This window comes from Ambystoma mexicanum, chromosome 10 (assembly GCF_040938575.1).
Source record: "Ambystoma mexicanum isolate Mex_15411 chromosome 10, UKY_AmexF1_1, whole genome shotgun sequence".
In the NCBI taxonomy this organism is placed as follows: domain Eukaryota; kingdom Metazoa; phylum Chordata; class Amphibia; order Caudata; family Ambystomatidae; genus Ambystoma; species Ambystoma mexicanum.
The window spans coordinates 683,546,385-683,563,534 of NC_090932.1; the positions used below are offsets into that span (position 1 = coordinate 683,546,385).

At 50.5% G+C, this 17,150-nt stretch overlaps 1 protein-coding gene across 2 annotated transcripts in view; it reads left to right on the forward strand.

Moving 5' to 3' along the window:
* Positions 1 to 14,254: 14,254 nt before the first annotated feature.
* Positions 14,255 to 17,150, forward strand: part of GK5 (glycerol kinase 5) — an 831,314-nt gene continuing 828,418 nt past the window's right edge. The window contains exon 1 of one of the 2 annotated variants that reach the window (XM_069618275.1): positions 14,255 to 14,427. In XM_069618275.1, coding sequence (XP_069474376.1) covers positions 14,296 to 14,427 — 132 coding nt within the window. In that variant the 5' untranslated portion in view covers positions 14,255 to 14,295. The remainder of the gene's footprint in view (positions 14,428 to 17,150) is intronic. The other variant, XM_069618276.1, reaches the window with a different exon arrangement.

Here is a 17,150-nt window from a genome sequence, read left to right on the forward strand (position 1 = left end):
GCCTCCAGTGATGTTTCGGGCTTGGTGAGGGTCCAGAAGATGTCGTCGGCGTACAGGGCTATTTTGTAAGCTTCCCCCCTCCACTGACAGCCCGCCTATCAAGGGGTTACCACGGACTCTGCAAGTGAATGGCTCCATAGACAAGGCGAAGATGAGCAGGGACAGAGGGCCGCGTGCCTCTGGTGATCCGAATCCTGGGTGATTTGTTTCTGTTCATTCTCAGTGCCGTGGTTGGGTGCTGGTAGTTGGCTAGGATCCATTTCCGAAACTTTGGGCCAAAGCCTAAGTGTTTTAACGTAGCTTCTATATATCCCCAGTCCAGCATGTCGAATGCCTTGTGCGCGTCGAGCGACACGACTGCCATCTGCTCCCCCGTCCTGCTGCCGATTCAATGACGTTTAGGGTGCGCCTAATGTTGTTGAAGGTGCTGCGGCCTGGGATAAACCCCGTCTGGACTGGGTGGATTAGTTCTGGGAGGAATTTTGCCAGTCTGCGAGCCAAGATTTTGGAGAAGACTTTGGCGTCGTTGTTCAGTAAGGTGATCGGTCTAGATGATGAGCAAAGCTCTGTTTTCTTCCGCAGCTTCAGGATTAAGACTGTTAGGGACTCCTCCATAGACGGGGTGATGGAGCCGGAGGTTTGGAACGAGTTGAACAGCGATGCGAGATGTGGGGCCAGGATGTGGGCGTATTTTTTGTAGAACTGGGCCGTTAGTCCATCGAGGCCTGGGGCTGTATTCTTCAGAGATCGAATTGTGTCTGATACCTCTTCCGTAGAGATGAGGAGTTCTAAGGAGTCGAGCTGTGGGAGCGGGAGGGCCCATCGGGATGCTTGCAGGTACAGAGATTGTGCTTCTTTACTCGTGGCGGGACCAGACATAATACTTGTGTGGTGCTCCGTGATGATTTCCAATTTCTCTGTTTCTGCACAACAGGGCTTGCCGTTCCGGTCTTGTAGGGTTAGTATCCTGTTCCGGGAGTGTAGCTTCTTCAGTTTCTGCACTAGCAGTCGGTTGGCCTTGTTGCTGTTTACATAGTAGTATTGTTTTGTGCAGGCTAGCGCCCGGGCTGTCCGATCTGCCAAGTGCATTTCGAGCTTCGCCTTTGCTTTCTTGAATTCCCTGCCTATTTTCCGGGAATGGTGTTTCTTGAATCGGAATTCTATTTCCTCCACCTCCGCTTCCAGTTTGGAGAGTTCGAGTTGGTGTCTCCTCTTGTTTGCCACTGTGCAGTTGATGGCCACACCTTTGATGACTGGCTTCATTGCGTCCCAGACCATGGCTTCGGAGGTGCCCCTTGCTGCATGCTCCTTAAAGTAATGTCCTGGAGTTCGCTGCTGGAAGCGGTGTGTGCTAGAATATAGTCTTGACGTTTCCAGGACATTTGCGGGGTTGCTGGGAGGCCTTACAATCGCAGGCGGGCTATGACTGGGGCATGGTCGGATATCACTCTACGGCCAATTTGTATGTCCTCAATACAGGGGAAGAGTGCGCTGGACACCAGCAGGAGGTCTATTCTTGAGTGCCCTCTGTGAACGTGGGAGTAGAATGTATAGTCCCGGTTCTCATTATGAGCAAACCTCCAGGTATCTATGGTATCTGTGTCCCTTAAGAACTCTGCCATCCCCAGCGCCCGGGAAAAGTCCTCCCTGGAGGGCGGCAGTGTTTTGTCTAGGTTTGGGTCTGGGGTGAGATTGAAGTCTCCTCCAATTAGTAGGTGCCCTTCTGCGAAGGAGGTGAGCACGGGAAAATGTTGCTGAGAAAGTGGTCTTGTTCGTTGTTCGGGGCGTATATCACAGCTATGGTTATTGGGAGTTCAACCAGGAGCCCCCTGATTAACAGGTATCTCCCCACCGGGACCCACTTGACCGAGATCTGGGTTAGTGACACAGCACGGCTGAGGAGGATGGCAACCCCCCCTTTTCTTCTGGCCCGATGAAGTGAAGAGTTTCGTGGGGTATTGTTGAAAGTTCACTCTCTTCTCGTCCGGTTCCAGGAGGTGAGTTTCTTGGAGGCACACTATATCCGCTTCCAGATGAGCCAGTTTGTGTTCCACAGACTTTCTTTTTCTAGGTGAGTTCAGCCCCTGAACGTTCCATGTTATCATGGTGAGTTCTTTAGTGGTCTCCATAGTCCGGGGAGGAGCTGCAAAGGTGTTCCTTTAATTACCTCTTCTGGTTCTCCACCAGAGAACCAGTCTCCCTGTAGATTATTAAATTCATGTTCCTGATCCTTTGTCCATGCTCCCCCCCCTTAGCCCCAATTCAAACCAGGCCTTTAGGGCCAGCCTTCAACCAACGGGGCATCCGGCAAGGCCAACGCAACCGACTGATTCGGAGGCAACAGCGCCTCAACTGGTGTGTGATGAAACAGCGGGGTCTGATCTTCTGGCGCACCCTTGTGCCTTCTGCTGCTTTCATGTTTTGTGCTCTGCATGGGGGGTAGTTCGTGTCGTGGGGCCCTGGTCGGAGCTTGTCATCTGGGCCCTACCGTGGGAGGAGCGCGCAGCTCGCGCCCTTTGGGTTGCTTTTGGGCGGTGGGCCCAGGAGCCTCTGCCGTCTCTCCACTCGCGTCCAAGCGGAATTCAGATTCCCAGTTGGGGCAGATCTGGGGGGTGCATTCTTGTCGGGGTCCTTGTCGTCTGCTTCTGGGTTTAAAAGCTTTTCAGCCTCCTGTAATGTGCAGATGAGGCGTGGTGTGCCCTCCCAGGTAAAAGCCAGGGCTGTGGGGAACGCCCAGTGATAGTTGCTTTTCTTCTCCCTGAGCCAGTCCGCGATGGGTCGCAGTACCTTCCTCTTTGCTAGCGTTGTTGCAGCCAGGTCTTGGTACAGGGAGATGGAGGCGTCCCTGAAGAGGATGCGGGGTGAGTCCCTAGCTTCCTGCATGATTTCCACCCAAACTTTGTAAAAGTGCACTCTGGCTAGAACGTCGGGTGGAGTGGCTGTATTTCCTCTAGTTCTAGTTCGGTGCACTCTGTCTAGTTTGAGTGGAGCATTGTCCGGGAGAGTCAGGATGAATCAATACAGGTCGTTGACGTAAGAGCCCAGTTCTGCATCCGAGACCGCTGTTGGGATCCCTCTCAGGCGGATGTTGTTCCGACGAGAGCGGTTTTCAGCATCCTCCTGTTGGAGCTCAAGGGCTTCACATCTGGCCTCGAGTGCTGTGATCCTGTCCGCCCCTTTGCCGATCTCGTGGCTGTGTTTGCACAGGGTCGACTCCACCTCTTCTGTTCTTGCCTCCACTTCCCCCATTAGTTTGCCAGGACTGAGATCTTTTTCATGACCTCCTCTGTGACCTTCTGGTATTCCTTTGTGAGGGCCTGCAACAGCTCCTGCAGATCCGATTTGGTCACTGCCTGCCCCATAGGGATCGGGTCTGCCTCTGCGTGTGTGCTTGCTGCTAATGTCTCGGAGCGGTCCGCTTTCTTGGCTTTGTCTGTACTCAGGGTTGATAACAGGGCCGAGATGTCTGTCTGTTTTGTGGCTTTCAGTGTCTTCGCCATGTTGGGCGGGATGAGTGTTCCTGTGGCGCCTTGGGGGGCGGGGGCACTTATGCTCTTGTGGTTCCCGTTTGACCTGGGCCCACTTCAGCGGGAGAGATTCTTGTTTCGTTGCTGGAAAGCCGTTCAGGCGTTTAGTGAGGCGTGCCCTGAGGATGTGAGGTTGGGAGCTCAGGGGGCTAGTCTTGGGACCCTTGGAGCTGCACCAACCCCCGAGGCTTGGCTGTGGGTGAACACGAGGGCTAGTAGTTCGGTACTGTAGGGTACCTGGGGGAGGTTGAGTCACTGTGACACCATTGGGGAAGGGTCCGCTTGCGCTCCTGTGGCTTCCGCTTGGCCTTGGCAAAATTTAAGGTGAGGGGGTGGTTAGCCGATGCTTGGTGGGGCACGCACTGGAGATGCAGGCTCGCGATTCCGGGGGGCTGACCCCCGGAGCTGTACGGCCTCCAAAACTTGGCCGAGGCTTGGCTGTGGCTGCTCAAGGGCTGGTAGTTCGGCGACAGAGGGCACCTGGGGGGAGATTGAGTCCCTGTGGCTCCTCAGAGGAGGGTCCGCTTGAGCCCCCGCAGATCCCGCTTGAGCTGGACAAAGTACAAAAGGAGGGGGTCCTTAATCTGCAGCATGAGAGAAGATCAGCCGATGCCTGGTAGGTCGAGGTCTGGGGGTGTAGGGTTGGGACACTGGGAGGCCCCCAGAGCCGCGCAGCCCCCAAGGCTAGGCTGCGGCCGCTCATGGGTTTGGCTCTTCCGTGGTACAGGGGGGGCTTCAGGACGTGCCCCCAGAGCCAGCCCCCCGCTTCCCTGCTGGGCTTTCACCCACCTTGGTAGTGATGGAGGTCATGTTCCAATGCTGTGGCCCAGCGTCGTTGTCCACAGGGGATCCTCCAGCCGCCGAGGCAGGCAGCTGTCCCCGCTTCAGCACGTCAGATCGCAGCTCCCTCCTCCCTCGCGGCCAGCGCTGTGTTGCTGGTGCTGTTGCCAGGGAGTCCGCATGCAGCCATAGGCCGGGGGGGGGAGCGGGAGACCCCCACTGGGGTTGCTGCAGCTGTCAGTGACTGTCTCCTCTTCAGGAGCTCGGGGGAGGGGCCTCAAACCCCCGGGGCCTCTGATCCGGCCACTGCACGGGGGGGTCCGCAGCGCCCCCTAACCTCCAGCGTCGCTGTGCTTCGCCCATCCCGGGTCCGCCGGGGATCCGGTGCTGGTACTGTTGCAGGTCCGTGGGCTCCGCCAACCCCCTGTAGCATCCCAGGTGGGCCCGAACGGAGCCGCAGGAGCCCAGATGGAGGACCGGGCAAGGCTGCGGGAGGGTCCGGATGCAGTCACAGGCCCGGGGGAGAAGCGGGAGACCCCCGAGAATGTGGCCGCGGTTGTCAGAGTCTGCCTCCTCTTCAGGAGCTGGGCGGGGGGGTCGTCTCCTCAAGTCCCGAGGGCTGCTGATCTGGCCACTGTCCAGGGGGTCCGCAGCGCCCACAGGCCTCCCCCCTCGCCAGGGTCGCCGTGTTCCGCTCTGCTTTTGTCTTGGCTGGGAGGCCCACGCTCGTGCGGGAAGGAACCGGCAGGCTGGAGTTAGGCCTGGGGTCTCGACCCCGGTCCTCGGTTGCAGTGGCCCGCCATTTTGCATGTGCCGGCTGGCGGATTTTCGTTTCGGCTATCCCACGTGCTCCGGGCTGGTAAGGGGGTGTAAATGCACCCGAATGTGCCCCTGAATGTGGGGGGCCAGGGACGCCCCTTTGCTGATTCTATTGGGCTGTTTCATCAGCATTTCATTGTCGGCTGCGTGGCGCGAGCCGGGAGCTCCTAGAGAGCCTCTCCAGCCATCATGGCTCCAAGCCACGCCCCCAACCTAAATACCATTTTATCATTAGATGAGGGAATAAGGACTAATACTTTTTGCCCAATTGAAAGGGATCTCATTACTTTCTGGTTATAACATTCCTTCTGTTGTGCTTGTGCCTTTACCATATTTGAATGAACTATTTTTCTAAAAGTTGCCATTTGTTCTTTTAATTTTTAAACTGTTTGGGATAGGTGGCTCTCTCCCTCTCTTCTGAGGTTTCTTTTAGCATGTGTAACACATTCCTGTGTTCCCTTCCATACAACAATTCAAGGGGAGAAACTCCTGTAGATGACTGAGGAGTTTTCTGGATGGCAAACAAGGCACAGGATATCATAACATCCCAGTTTTATCCATCTATTTCAACCAACTTCCTCAAAATGTATTTTAGAGTTTGTTGAACCTTTCAACTAATCCATCTGTTTGCAGATGATAAATTGATGTTCTGAGTGTTTTCATTGGAAGGATGTCTTTTACTTCAGACATGAGTTTGCTCATAAAGGTAGAAACTTGGTCAGTTAGAATCTTTTTTGGAAAACCACTTTGAGAAAAGAATAGTGATAAATGTTTCAATATTTGTTGAGAGCAGTGGTTGAAGGGTACGAAAGAAGTAGTTGAACTATGTTCCCTACTGGCCTGCAGCGGTCCCCACAAACCCCATCACCACGCACCCTCCCACGCACAATGCAACCCCCAAAACACATGCGCCTGCTGTTTAGGGGAACGTTCATTGCAGTGCACTGAAAGTGCAAGTTTCAACTTCTTCCTACACTTTTATTTTAAAACGAAACCATTCTGGTATGGTTCTTTTTAAAATAAAAGAAAAGGAACAGTAAAACCTAATTAAAAGAAGTAGAGGAGCACTGCTCCCGAACGCTTTGACCACTGGTTCAGAGGTATTATCCCTTAGAGGAAAAGCCTCAATATATCTAGTGGCATAATCTAAAATCACTAGGCTATATTTAGGACCTAATTTCGATGTTACCAAAGGTCATACTATATCTATTCCTATTCGTGAAAATGGAACATCAATAATAGGTAAAGGTTGTAACGGAGCAGGAGGATGGAATTTTTGTACTGGTCTTTTGACAAAGTTCACAGGGATTTATATACCTCTTAATGTCAGTGTAAATGATAGGCCAGTAAAATTGCTAGGCCAGTAAAATTGGTTCGCAATTCGGGCTTGTGTTTTGTGAATCCCTAAATGTCCCCCTGTTAAATGGGCATTTGGGAGCAGAGAGCGCCTGCCTTCCCCTGGCCACATGTGAAGGGTCCCAGACCAGGTTCCTGGGGGAATCCCATCAGATTCTCCACACCCCTTCAGTTTCTCCCAAGTATCCCAAGTCGATGTACTCAAAACCATCCATATTCTCAAACCATCTAACTGCAATGGTGATACCTGCTCTGCTCATATCGTCAAGCTCTGCGCCATTACACCAACCTCTATCATCACTGAATTCATCAACGCCGCCTTTGTGTCCAACTGGGTTTTTACCAGCCTCAAAGCTGCCTGGGTGACCACTCTCCTAAAGAAACCATTGGTTGACCCTCCCCACTAACTACTGCCCTTTCACCACTGTTCCCTTCATCTTCAAAAGTTTGGATTGTACCGCCTATTCCCAAATCCAACTCTTTCTTTCAACACTACAACCTATTGGGGGCAAGTCAGTTGGGCTTCCGTCCCAAACATAATGCAGAAATAGCACTGCTAGATCTCTAAATCCTAGTAGACAACATCTGTGACTCTGGCAATTCTCCTCCTCGACCTCTCTGCAGCATTCGACCTTGTGGATCATGATACACTCTGCCAACATCTTTTCACAAACTTTCACCTTTCCATTGAAGCCACCACTTGGGCTAAATTTGTCCTGAGTGAATGCTCTTCCAGACCCTTAACTGAGGACTCGGCGGCAGTTCCCATTGCTGTCCCTCTTGGAATCCCCCAAGGCTCCTGCCTCTCAACGACCCTCTACAATACCTACACCAAGCCCTTACTTGACCTTCTTGACTCCCTCTATATTATCTACACTAACCTTGTTGATGACACCCATATCCTCATCCCCATCACAGGAAACCAGTCTGTTGATACTGTCACTATAAATAGGGTCTACAGCATCATCCAAAACTGGATGGCCACCCACAATCTATGTCTCAACAATAATGACACAACAGAGCTGCTTTGGGCTCCCCCTTCTGGCTCAAAACCCCAGTCCCTGCATTCCCCTCCATCTCCATTGATGGTACCAACATACCAGTCTTGAAACATGTCAAAACCCTTGGAAACTACTTGGACGCTGAACTCTCCATGACCACACATATCAATGCCCTGTCATCTTCCACGGCCTACACCACAAAGCTTATCTCCCGCAGTAGACAATTCCTCACTCCGAACAATTCCCTGACGCTCACACAAGCCATCATTAACATTAATGGACTATTGTAATGCACTTCTTATGGACACCTCTGCAAAAAACCTTGCCAAACTCCAATTTCTTCACAACAGAGCCCTTTGTGCAGCCCTGGGCTTAAGATGTTCAGACTGTGATGGACTTTTACCTTCAGCCGGAACTGCCGTGATCAGGCCCTGCCCTCCCATACCTTGAATCATATGCAGGACACAGGTCTGTCTCTTTCGGGTTCCTGGCAGGCTCTGACGAGAGCCGGTCCGCTCCTTTATTTAACGCATGTGCGACGGCGACCAATGCCGTCACGCTCACGTGACTGCTCATGTTACTCAGTCACATACCTCCTTTTTCTTAACAAAACAAATATCATACATTATCATTAACTTCATGTCAACGTGACATATAAACATGTGCATATATAACAAAACAGTCTCTAGGCCCACGTGGGCGGATAATGTCAATTCCTCGTCATCTTCAACTTGGGTCCATGATGTAGTCCTGGTCTCTGGCCGGACACTTCCGGCCCTTTCGGAGGGGATATCTCACTTCACTTCGTTCACTTTCTGGGCTGTGTCCTCCTGGTTCGGAGTCACCTGTGTCCTCTCCGAGAGTGGGCCCCCTTTGTCTCACTCAGGCTGGGGACATCCCGACGGCCGGCTCCTGCTGTTGCTTGTCTCCCGCAATCTTCCCGAAGAAACATGAGTACCTTATTACCATCCCCCTCTGGTTGGCTGCTGTTACCATGGACCATTTTACGTGTGTGACTCTCATAGGAGTTGGCTCGTAGTTGAGGGTTTGCTTCCCTTCCGGGTATCTATTCCTCACCAGGACTGTGTCCCCTACTTCTATGTTCTGGGGCCTCTGCCCAAGCCTGGCGTTCTCCTTCTCATTGGGCGCCCCTCTGTTCTCTAGTGTTTTTTGATTGTCAATGACACCCGGTGGTCAGTCGTCTGCCTCTGGAATCAGCCCTGGCGGGCACCTGTTAAACAGAGCCTCTGCTGGGGGCACCCCAGTAGATTGGTGGAGGGGTCGTCCGATACTCCCAGAGGAACTGATATAGGTTTCTCTTCAATTCGCCTCCTTCTCCCTGTGAGATTCGTAAAATTTTGTTGAAGCGTCCCGCCTCTCCGTTGGCACTTGGCCAGCCTGGGGTCACCTTTCGGTGCGTGATGCCATAGCCACTCATAAATTCTGCAAACTGCCTGCCTTGAAATGGCGGCCCGTTGTCCGAGCATATGACTCGAGGAAGCCCATGGGTTGCAAATATCTTTTCCATCGCCTGTATGGTTTGTTCACATGACATGGATTCGACAAGCTCCACATCTGGATAGTGTGACCATTGGTCGATAAGCACCAAAAAGTACATCCCCTTCCCTGTTTATCCAAAGTCAGCATGGACTGTGCCCCATGGGCTGTCGCTTCGTTCCATCGACTCAATGCACAGCTCTTTGTTAACAGATGCATTTGCTTACATAGTCATCGACCCTTTCCTCCAGCCCTAGGAAACACCTTGGATCTCAGTCTTGCCTTGGTCTTTGCGGTGCCCTGTTGTCCACAATGGGCTAATGCCATTACTCGCCTCTTTTCTCGAAGCAACAAGCCTTCATCTGACCTTGACAGTTTGTGTCGGACTCGTCACATTAGCTGAATCTCTCGTTTAGTGACTTTATCTTTGCAGGACATGTCCATTAGAGCTGATCTCCAGTCGCCACTATCCTCTGCGCCTTGAACGAGTTGAAAGTATTCGTCTGTGCGTGAGGCATCGGCCATCTCTTCAAGTGTCAGAGCTACCGGTATGGCTGCGTCTACTACTTGGCAAACATATTCCTCACAATCCCCTACTGATCTTGCCTCTTGACCACTGACACTCCTAGGGTGATGTGACAGGTAGTCTGCCGGGTTGTGGGTTCCCGGTCTGTACTGCAATTTCACCCCATACTCCATTAGAGCTAACATCCATCTCTCTATTCTCGGTGGTGGCTTGGATGATGATCCTGTCGGGATAGGTATGAGGGGTTTGTGGTCGGTGGTAACGGACACAGGTTTCCCCAGAATATAAATGCGAAAGTGGCGACAGCCCCAGAGTATGGCCAGTGCCTCCCTCTCGATTTGAGAGTATCTCTGTTCTGTCTCTGTCAATGCCTTGCTGGCATATGCAATAGGTTTCATTTGCCTGTGGATATCTGGTTGAGGTAGCACAGCTCCCAGCCCCACAGGGCTGGCATCCACAACCATCTCAGACTCCTTCCCTGGGTCAAAGAATGCCATAGTCTCATCTCCCGTGAGAGCAGCCTTTATGGTGTTGAACGCCGTCTGTTCAGTGTCCGACCAGATACACACAATGTCTTTCTTCGTAAGTGCCCGGAGAGGTTCCGAGAGAGACACAAGGTTTTGGATAAACCTCCCACAGTACGTTACCATGCTGAGGAAGCTTCTCACTTCTGAGGCATTCTCTGGTGGCTTGGCCTCTCGAATGTCTCGCACCTTCTGGGGATATGGGGATATACCCTTGGAGTGAAAAATGAAGCCAAAGAATTCTATACTGTCTTTGAGAAACTCACATTTCTCATGATGCAGAGTCAAACCTAAGTCTGATTCTTTCTAGTGCCTTCTCCAGCTGGGCCATGTGTTCTGTCTCCAATGCTGCATACACCAATATATCGTCACTTAGATTGATTACGCCGTGCAAGCCAGCAAGGGCACCCCTGATGATGTTTTGGAACATTTCCGCTGCTGAAGAGACCCCAAAGCTTAGGCATGTGTACCTGTAGGGTCCGTTGTGTGTTGTAAACGTGGTTATATAGCGCGAGTCTGGGTGCAACTCGGGTTGGTGATATTCAGAGCACAAGTCACGCTTGGAAAACACCCTGGCTCCATGCAGTTCACCCACCATGTCATCCAGTGTTGGAGTGAGGTGACGTTCCCGCTTTATGGCGAGGTTGGGTAACCTCATGTCCATGCAGATGTGTGCTGAGCCCGACTGCTTGGGTTTAGCTGCAACAACAATGGGGGATACCCACGGGGTCAGGCCATCTATTTTTTCAATATTGTCTGCGTCCACTAGACTTTGTAGCTCTCTTTCCACTTGTAAACGGAGGTGAAAGGTAATGCGCCTGTGTTTCAGTGCCGTTGGGTGAACCGTCTCATCAATGTGTAGCTTGAAGGGGTTCCTCTTTTAACTTCGCAACTCCTCGAAAGATGTCAGCAAACCTGTGAACAAGGTCTTTGATGTCCGTTTCGTACACTGAGAGCACAAAGTGTACAATGTCTAACGCCTCAGATGGGGCAAACTCGGGAGTGAGTGGGGGCTGACATCCGTTACAAAGAATCTCGCTCTGATGTTGTTGGTGGCATGAGTGACTTGGGCTACAAACACTCCTCGGAGCGGAAGTGGACGGGCCCCTCCAAATGAGTAAATCTTTGCCTTTGTTTCTTCCAATGCTGGTGGTCCAGGGAGCAACTCGTAATGCAGTGTCGCCAGTACACATACTGATGTGCCTGTGTCAATCAGTACTGGAGTCGGAGTCTCGCAAATCTTCACCACACATGTAAGCTGGCTCCTTTTCTTTGTTTTCGAGTCAATGTTTGATATGAGACACCTCCTCATCCTCCTCCTCCTCTTTTTCAGCGATGTCCAGTTCTTCGAGCGCCTGTTCCACCATGGCTACATTTCTCTGTTTGTGTGGTCCTGCACTGGTCGCCCTACTGAGGCCTCTGGAAATCGCAGTTGGGGCAGCGGCCCAGCACATTCTGACAAAATGTCCTACAGCGCCGCAGAGCCCTCACACTCTCCCTTTTGCTGGACAGTCACTGGAGTGTGGGAGATCGTAACCGCACTTTGAACAGGGCTGCAATGTGTCAGTTTTCTTCTGGGGCCACCGGGGGCGTGACGGGCTGGCGTTCACTGATCGTCCTATCGCACACACCTCAGTCTTCACAGATTTGACTGCAGCATCCATTTTGGTGGCTCGGCTGTCAGCCAGCTCATAGGTCCTCCCCATTTCAAGAATTTAAGTCCGCGTCAGACCCAGTTCCCTGAGTACCTGTCGATGCAGTTTCCCAGAGCTACACCCTTGTAGAATCTGGTTTCTGACCATCCCCTCTTCATTCTCCCAGTGACACGTGGTGGCCAGGTGGTGTAGCACCCACAGAACTGGTCCAATTACTCATCTTTGCGTTGCTTTTCGCTACATTACAAAGCGTTGTAGTCAGGGTCACTCATGACCAAGGACCGCACAGGCACCTATCACACTTGTGAACAACACAAGTCCACTGACGTGATGGCTCCTTGGGGCCCCATTGGGCTTTGATGTATAAGTAGCATGCAGGCACAGCATAGGATGCCTCTCTCCTTCGGCATCAGGGACAAAAGAAGAAGAAAATATTGCTCTGTACTAGAGACACTGCCATATATATACAGTTCCACTATGCATACAGTGTGTGCTTATGATCACAGTTTCTTTTTTTTGGGGTGAAAAATCAGAGCCCTATAAGACCCCTCCTGGTGGCTCCTGTGGTTCCCTGGTGAGATCTAGCCCTGGAAGGCTCCAAAAAATTACAGCGGTTGGCGCATGAGCACCCCACGTGAGGGGCTGTAACCATTGACAGCACAAAATGGCGGTCAGATCTACTATGCGTGGGTAACGCACCTGGCAGGCGTCAGGATGATAATGTGGACGCTGATCTTGGTGTCAGATTATGCCCTTCCCCGCCCAATGGTGTCCTTGTCGCCAGTGTGATAGCCTTTTATCTGCACTCGGAACCCCCGGGATCAGGCCCTGCCCTCCTGTACATTGAATCATACACAGGACACAGGTCTGTCTCTTTCGGGTTCCCGGCGCGCTCTGACGAGAGCCGGCCTTCCCCTTATTTAATGCATGCGCGAAGGCAACCAATTCCGTCTCGCTCACGTGACCGTGTCACACAGACCACATCTCAGCAACCAGGGGCAATGTTCACTAGCTTCCCATCAAAGCCCACATTGAATTCAAAATGCTGACCATCGCACACCAATGTGTCTACAAAGAGGCTCTGCAATAACGTTGCCCCTAAACCCCATGTGCACCCTCTACGATCGTCCTCCAGTCTCGCTCTGAGATTCAAAAGTAAAAGAGCAGGAGGTGTGAGCTTCTGTGTCACAGCGTTTACCCTCTGGAACTTCCTACCACCCAACATCAGAAATTAGTGCTTCTACCTGACTTTCAGAAAACGTGTCAAAACATAGCTGTTTAACAAATATGATTAATGACTACTTATTATTATTTTTATTACCTCTTCCTGTCTTCAGTACAAGCGCTGTGATACCTCTGGGTCTGGGCGTTACACACATGCAATAAATTAAAAAACATATAGAAACATGTTAGGTCAAAAGAATATCATTGTAGCTTTATTTTCCATGTTCTGAAAGGAAAACTGTAAGTCCCAGAATGCAAATTAATTCCAAGCCTGAAACATCCTGTTTTACACCACTATACTTTAACCGCTTTAAAACGCACAGTAAAAGAAATTGTGTAAAAAAAAAAAACTCCGGTATGGATAAGCTTTGCCCCAAGTTTCAAGCTTGTTGTTAAGCAAGATGATAACTTGTTTTCTCGTGACAAGCTAGTAAACATCGTGGATATTAAATCTTTAAACGGGGGCTTTATTCTGTTACTTTAACTGATTTGGAAAGGGACACAGAATTGCTACCTAACTAGAGCTGTTTTGGGATCTTACCGTTGGAAATACGCATAACAAAGGGTTTGCTGATAAAAAAAATAAACGTGTTTCACAGCTCCTTCGGGGCCTGACTGAAAAATCCCAGTCCACGTAGTGTTTGTGTTCTAGCCTAGCCTTGATTTGGGATATGGGCGATGCTTGCTCGTCTGGGCCAAGCTGATTCTAAAATTTGGCTCGGGGGAAAAAAAATCGTACTGGACGCTTTTCGTGAGCCTTTGAACTAAAAGCACTTTGAAATAAAATTGAACTAGTCTAGTGCCTAGGAGTCCACCCAAATTATTTGTTAGACTTCCAGCTCTGAATCTACTACCAGTTGTTTCGTTCCTTCTGCCTGAACTTGACAGCGCATTCCGTGATTGGCTGGCTGGCGACGTGAAGACGAGCGTAGCTCTTGATTGGCTGCAGGAATTGGCAGCCTGCAAAGGTTTATTTTTTGACTGGAGCGGAAGTATTTGAGCAGAGATTTGCACTTCTCTCACAGTCCTCAAGAACAAGATACCCAACACCGATAGGCTGCAGACAGTAGTAAGACACTGATGAGTTTAGTAGCTAACTCCAAATCGTGGAGCTAATCAAGGAGATCATTTGATCGGACCCTGTGATATTGGGCATGTTACCTCTAAGCTTGACTCTGATCCCTCACGTTAACCATGTTGAGCACGGGGATAAAGGGTATTCGGCGTCATTGATTATTCTATCAAACGGACATTGACTTTTGCCTAGCCGGAAGCAAGAGGCCAGAGTGGACTCCAACCCCCCCCCCCCCCCCCCCCGCCCCCCCCCCCCCCCCCGCCCCCCCCCGCCTCCTCTCCACCCCCTCCACAGGCACCAGGTTGGAGAGGATGGAGCAGCAGCAGAGGAACGGCTATCGAGGGCAAAACCAGTACGTGTTGGCGGTGGACGTAGGCAGCACCATCCTCAAGTGTCACGTCTACGACAAAGCGGCGGAAATTAGGGGAACCAGCAGCAAGAAGGTGAGTGGGGATACTCAGGGGCGTGGGCTCAGGGAGAGGCGTGGTGTTGAAAGAGAGCAAACAGTGCGGAAGTGTGTGTGAAGGAACTACAGGAGGGTAGACCAGTGGGTGCAGGGGCTGCAGGAGACGAACATATTAAAGGGTTTATAGGAAAGGAGACAGCAACGAGGGAAGGCACTGCAAGAGTCGAGTGACGTCTATGAGATCGGATTGAAAGAAGTGATTTCATGAGTGCGAAACCATGACAAGGGACTGGAGAGTGGAGCCTGCAAGTGCTGTGTGAAGGGAGTGTGGCTCTGTCTGACAAGTTTCCGAGAGACTGGACTGCACTGCCAGAAGAGCGTATGAAAAGGGACTGAAGGAAAGGTTTACTGGAGAAGAGATTAGGAAGAGACTATGAGAGGGTACTGCAAGGAGAGTTCGGATGTAGGAGGGGATTGTGAGAAGTATACTGCAGGAGCGGGGACTGAGAGAAAGGAACACAGACGAGGATGAGAAGGGACTCCGGGAGAGGAGTCCCAGTCTATGAGAAGGGATTCATAGAGAGAAGATACACTGAGGAGGGTCTGAAGCAGGGGGAAGTGAGAAGAGTGCAGGGTGGCAGTCGGAAAGAGCTGCAGGATGGGGTGGTTCTGTCGCAAGGAACTGAAAGAAAACGCCAAATGAGACCGAGGTTACAAGGATCTAAGAGAACGCACCCCAGTAAAGGGCGAAGAGAAGTGCTTTTAGGAGAGTGTAGACTATGTGATGGCACTATAGGAGAATGGACCCCGGGAAGGCACTGCAAGGAAGGATACTATCAATTGTGGACGTGAAGTTACTGAGAGAATGAAGTAGAATGTGTCTGTGAGAAAGGATCTCAATGAGGGACTATATAAGCAGAGACTGAGAATGGACTGACGCAGGAGATGTCACTGACGGTCCACTTTGGGAGAATTTGCAGGCTGTATATAAAGCTGAATGTGATCCATAGGATTGGGGCGAGGACTGCAAAAGAGAAGATGCACTAGAGGCTTGAGTGTATTGCATGATATGAAGGCTGCTTGATTATATGAAGTGTGTTGCCTTGCCACATCGTGCCTTGTAGCTACTGGCATAGACTGAGAGTGCTTAGCCCGTGTTGCTCTATGCCAGACATTGTGTAGTGCATAATCAGTTGCCGCTAAGAATTACAGGCAGTTTACAGTAGTGATCTATGCTCGGTGCAATCACCTTTTCCTTGCACTTTGATTTTCTGATTTTTAAAGTACAAACGCTTTTAAAGCTTTTTCTTTGTCGCTTGGAAGAGCTAATTGCTTTGGCAGAGGTTACTAGTATTGTAACATATGTAACAGTTATGTGTTAGGTGGGGTGGGTGTGTGTTGGACCGTCTTATGCTAAGCTAGATTTATAATGTGCCCTTCACCACCATAGTGGTCTTATGGTGCCATGCCTTGTCTTGGTATATGCGTATTGTGACCCCCGCCAAGGTGTGTCCATGTCATAGTCTATGGCAGTGAATTAGTAATTGCAGGCGACATGAGAACCGAATTTGGGTTGTGGGACGCTGCCAGATATTGTTTCTGCGCTGAAAGGTGGAGCGAGCAAAAATAGTTTTGATTCAACCATACCAAAGTGACTGATTGCAGTCTAGCAAACAGCTGTCATTGGTATGACTTCACAGCACTGTAACCCCTCTTTCATAGCTCAGGGTTCCTGTACAGTGCAATGCATGTTACAAGGCTGCTACTACATAAAATTGTTACTGTACGCTTTTTGTTTGTTTAGTAATCTATGCAACAGTAAGGCCACCTGACAGCACTGATAGTGAGGTGCCAGGAGGAAGTCTGAGGTTGCAGCTGAACAACTTAAGCAGCTAGTGCACCAACATGTCTACAGTGGAGGCCCCTCACCCTGAACAGCCAGTTACATAGTAGGGATAACTCAGTGACCCGGGAAAACCTTTCACATAAGAGTTGCCTTCTGTATGTTGGTACGTACTGAGAAAACAACGCTCAGGCTGCTACCTGAGCAGTCGTTGGGCCCTGCCAGCAAACCCATGGGGTCCCTAGGGTTTTGTGAATACTGTGTCCCGCTTAAATTGGTGCTGAGCTCTTCTTAGAATAATCTACATATATACCGCATCCTAACAATTTATCTGGGCTGCAGTTGCATAGTTAGGTTGCAAGTGGATGAAGGGTGAAATTAGTGTCACTACCGTGGGATCAATTGGAGACTCCAAGACCAAATAAAAGTTTGTGCGATGTGTTTGATTAACGGTCAGTCTGGTTAGGATATCATGAAGGTTGAAATGTATGGAGCAGGAGCTGTAATTAGTTCCTGGTTCTAAGGATGCAACTTTTGCTCACCCCAACCTGGTATAAGGGACCCCAGACTCAGACCAAATAAGTCAAGTCATCCATTTATTCAATTTAAGCATTCACGAAAGGGCATGACTCCTTGCACACTCAAAAGACTGCGCAGGAGTGAGCTAAGCATTTAAAGTTCATATAGCTTATATACATTTTGCTTAACATTGCATTGAATAGCTGGCATGTAGTCAAGACCAAGACAAAAATCTGCATAGTCATTGGCAGCTGGTTGCACGCCCTGTCTCACATGTCTTCGTTCGTGCAAAGGATTTCTTGCAAACTCATTCCTGTAGCTTAACAGTTATCACACACACCACGCCTGCCTTAACTTCAGGCAGCCTAGTTCGGGGAAATTGCTTGTGTGGTTGCATA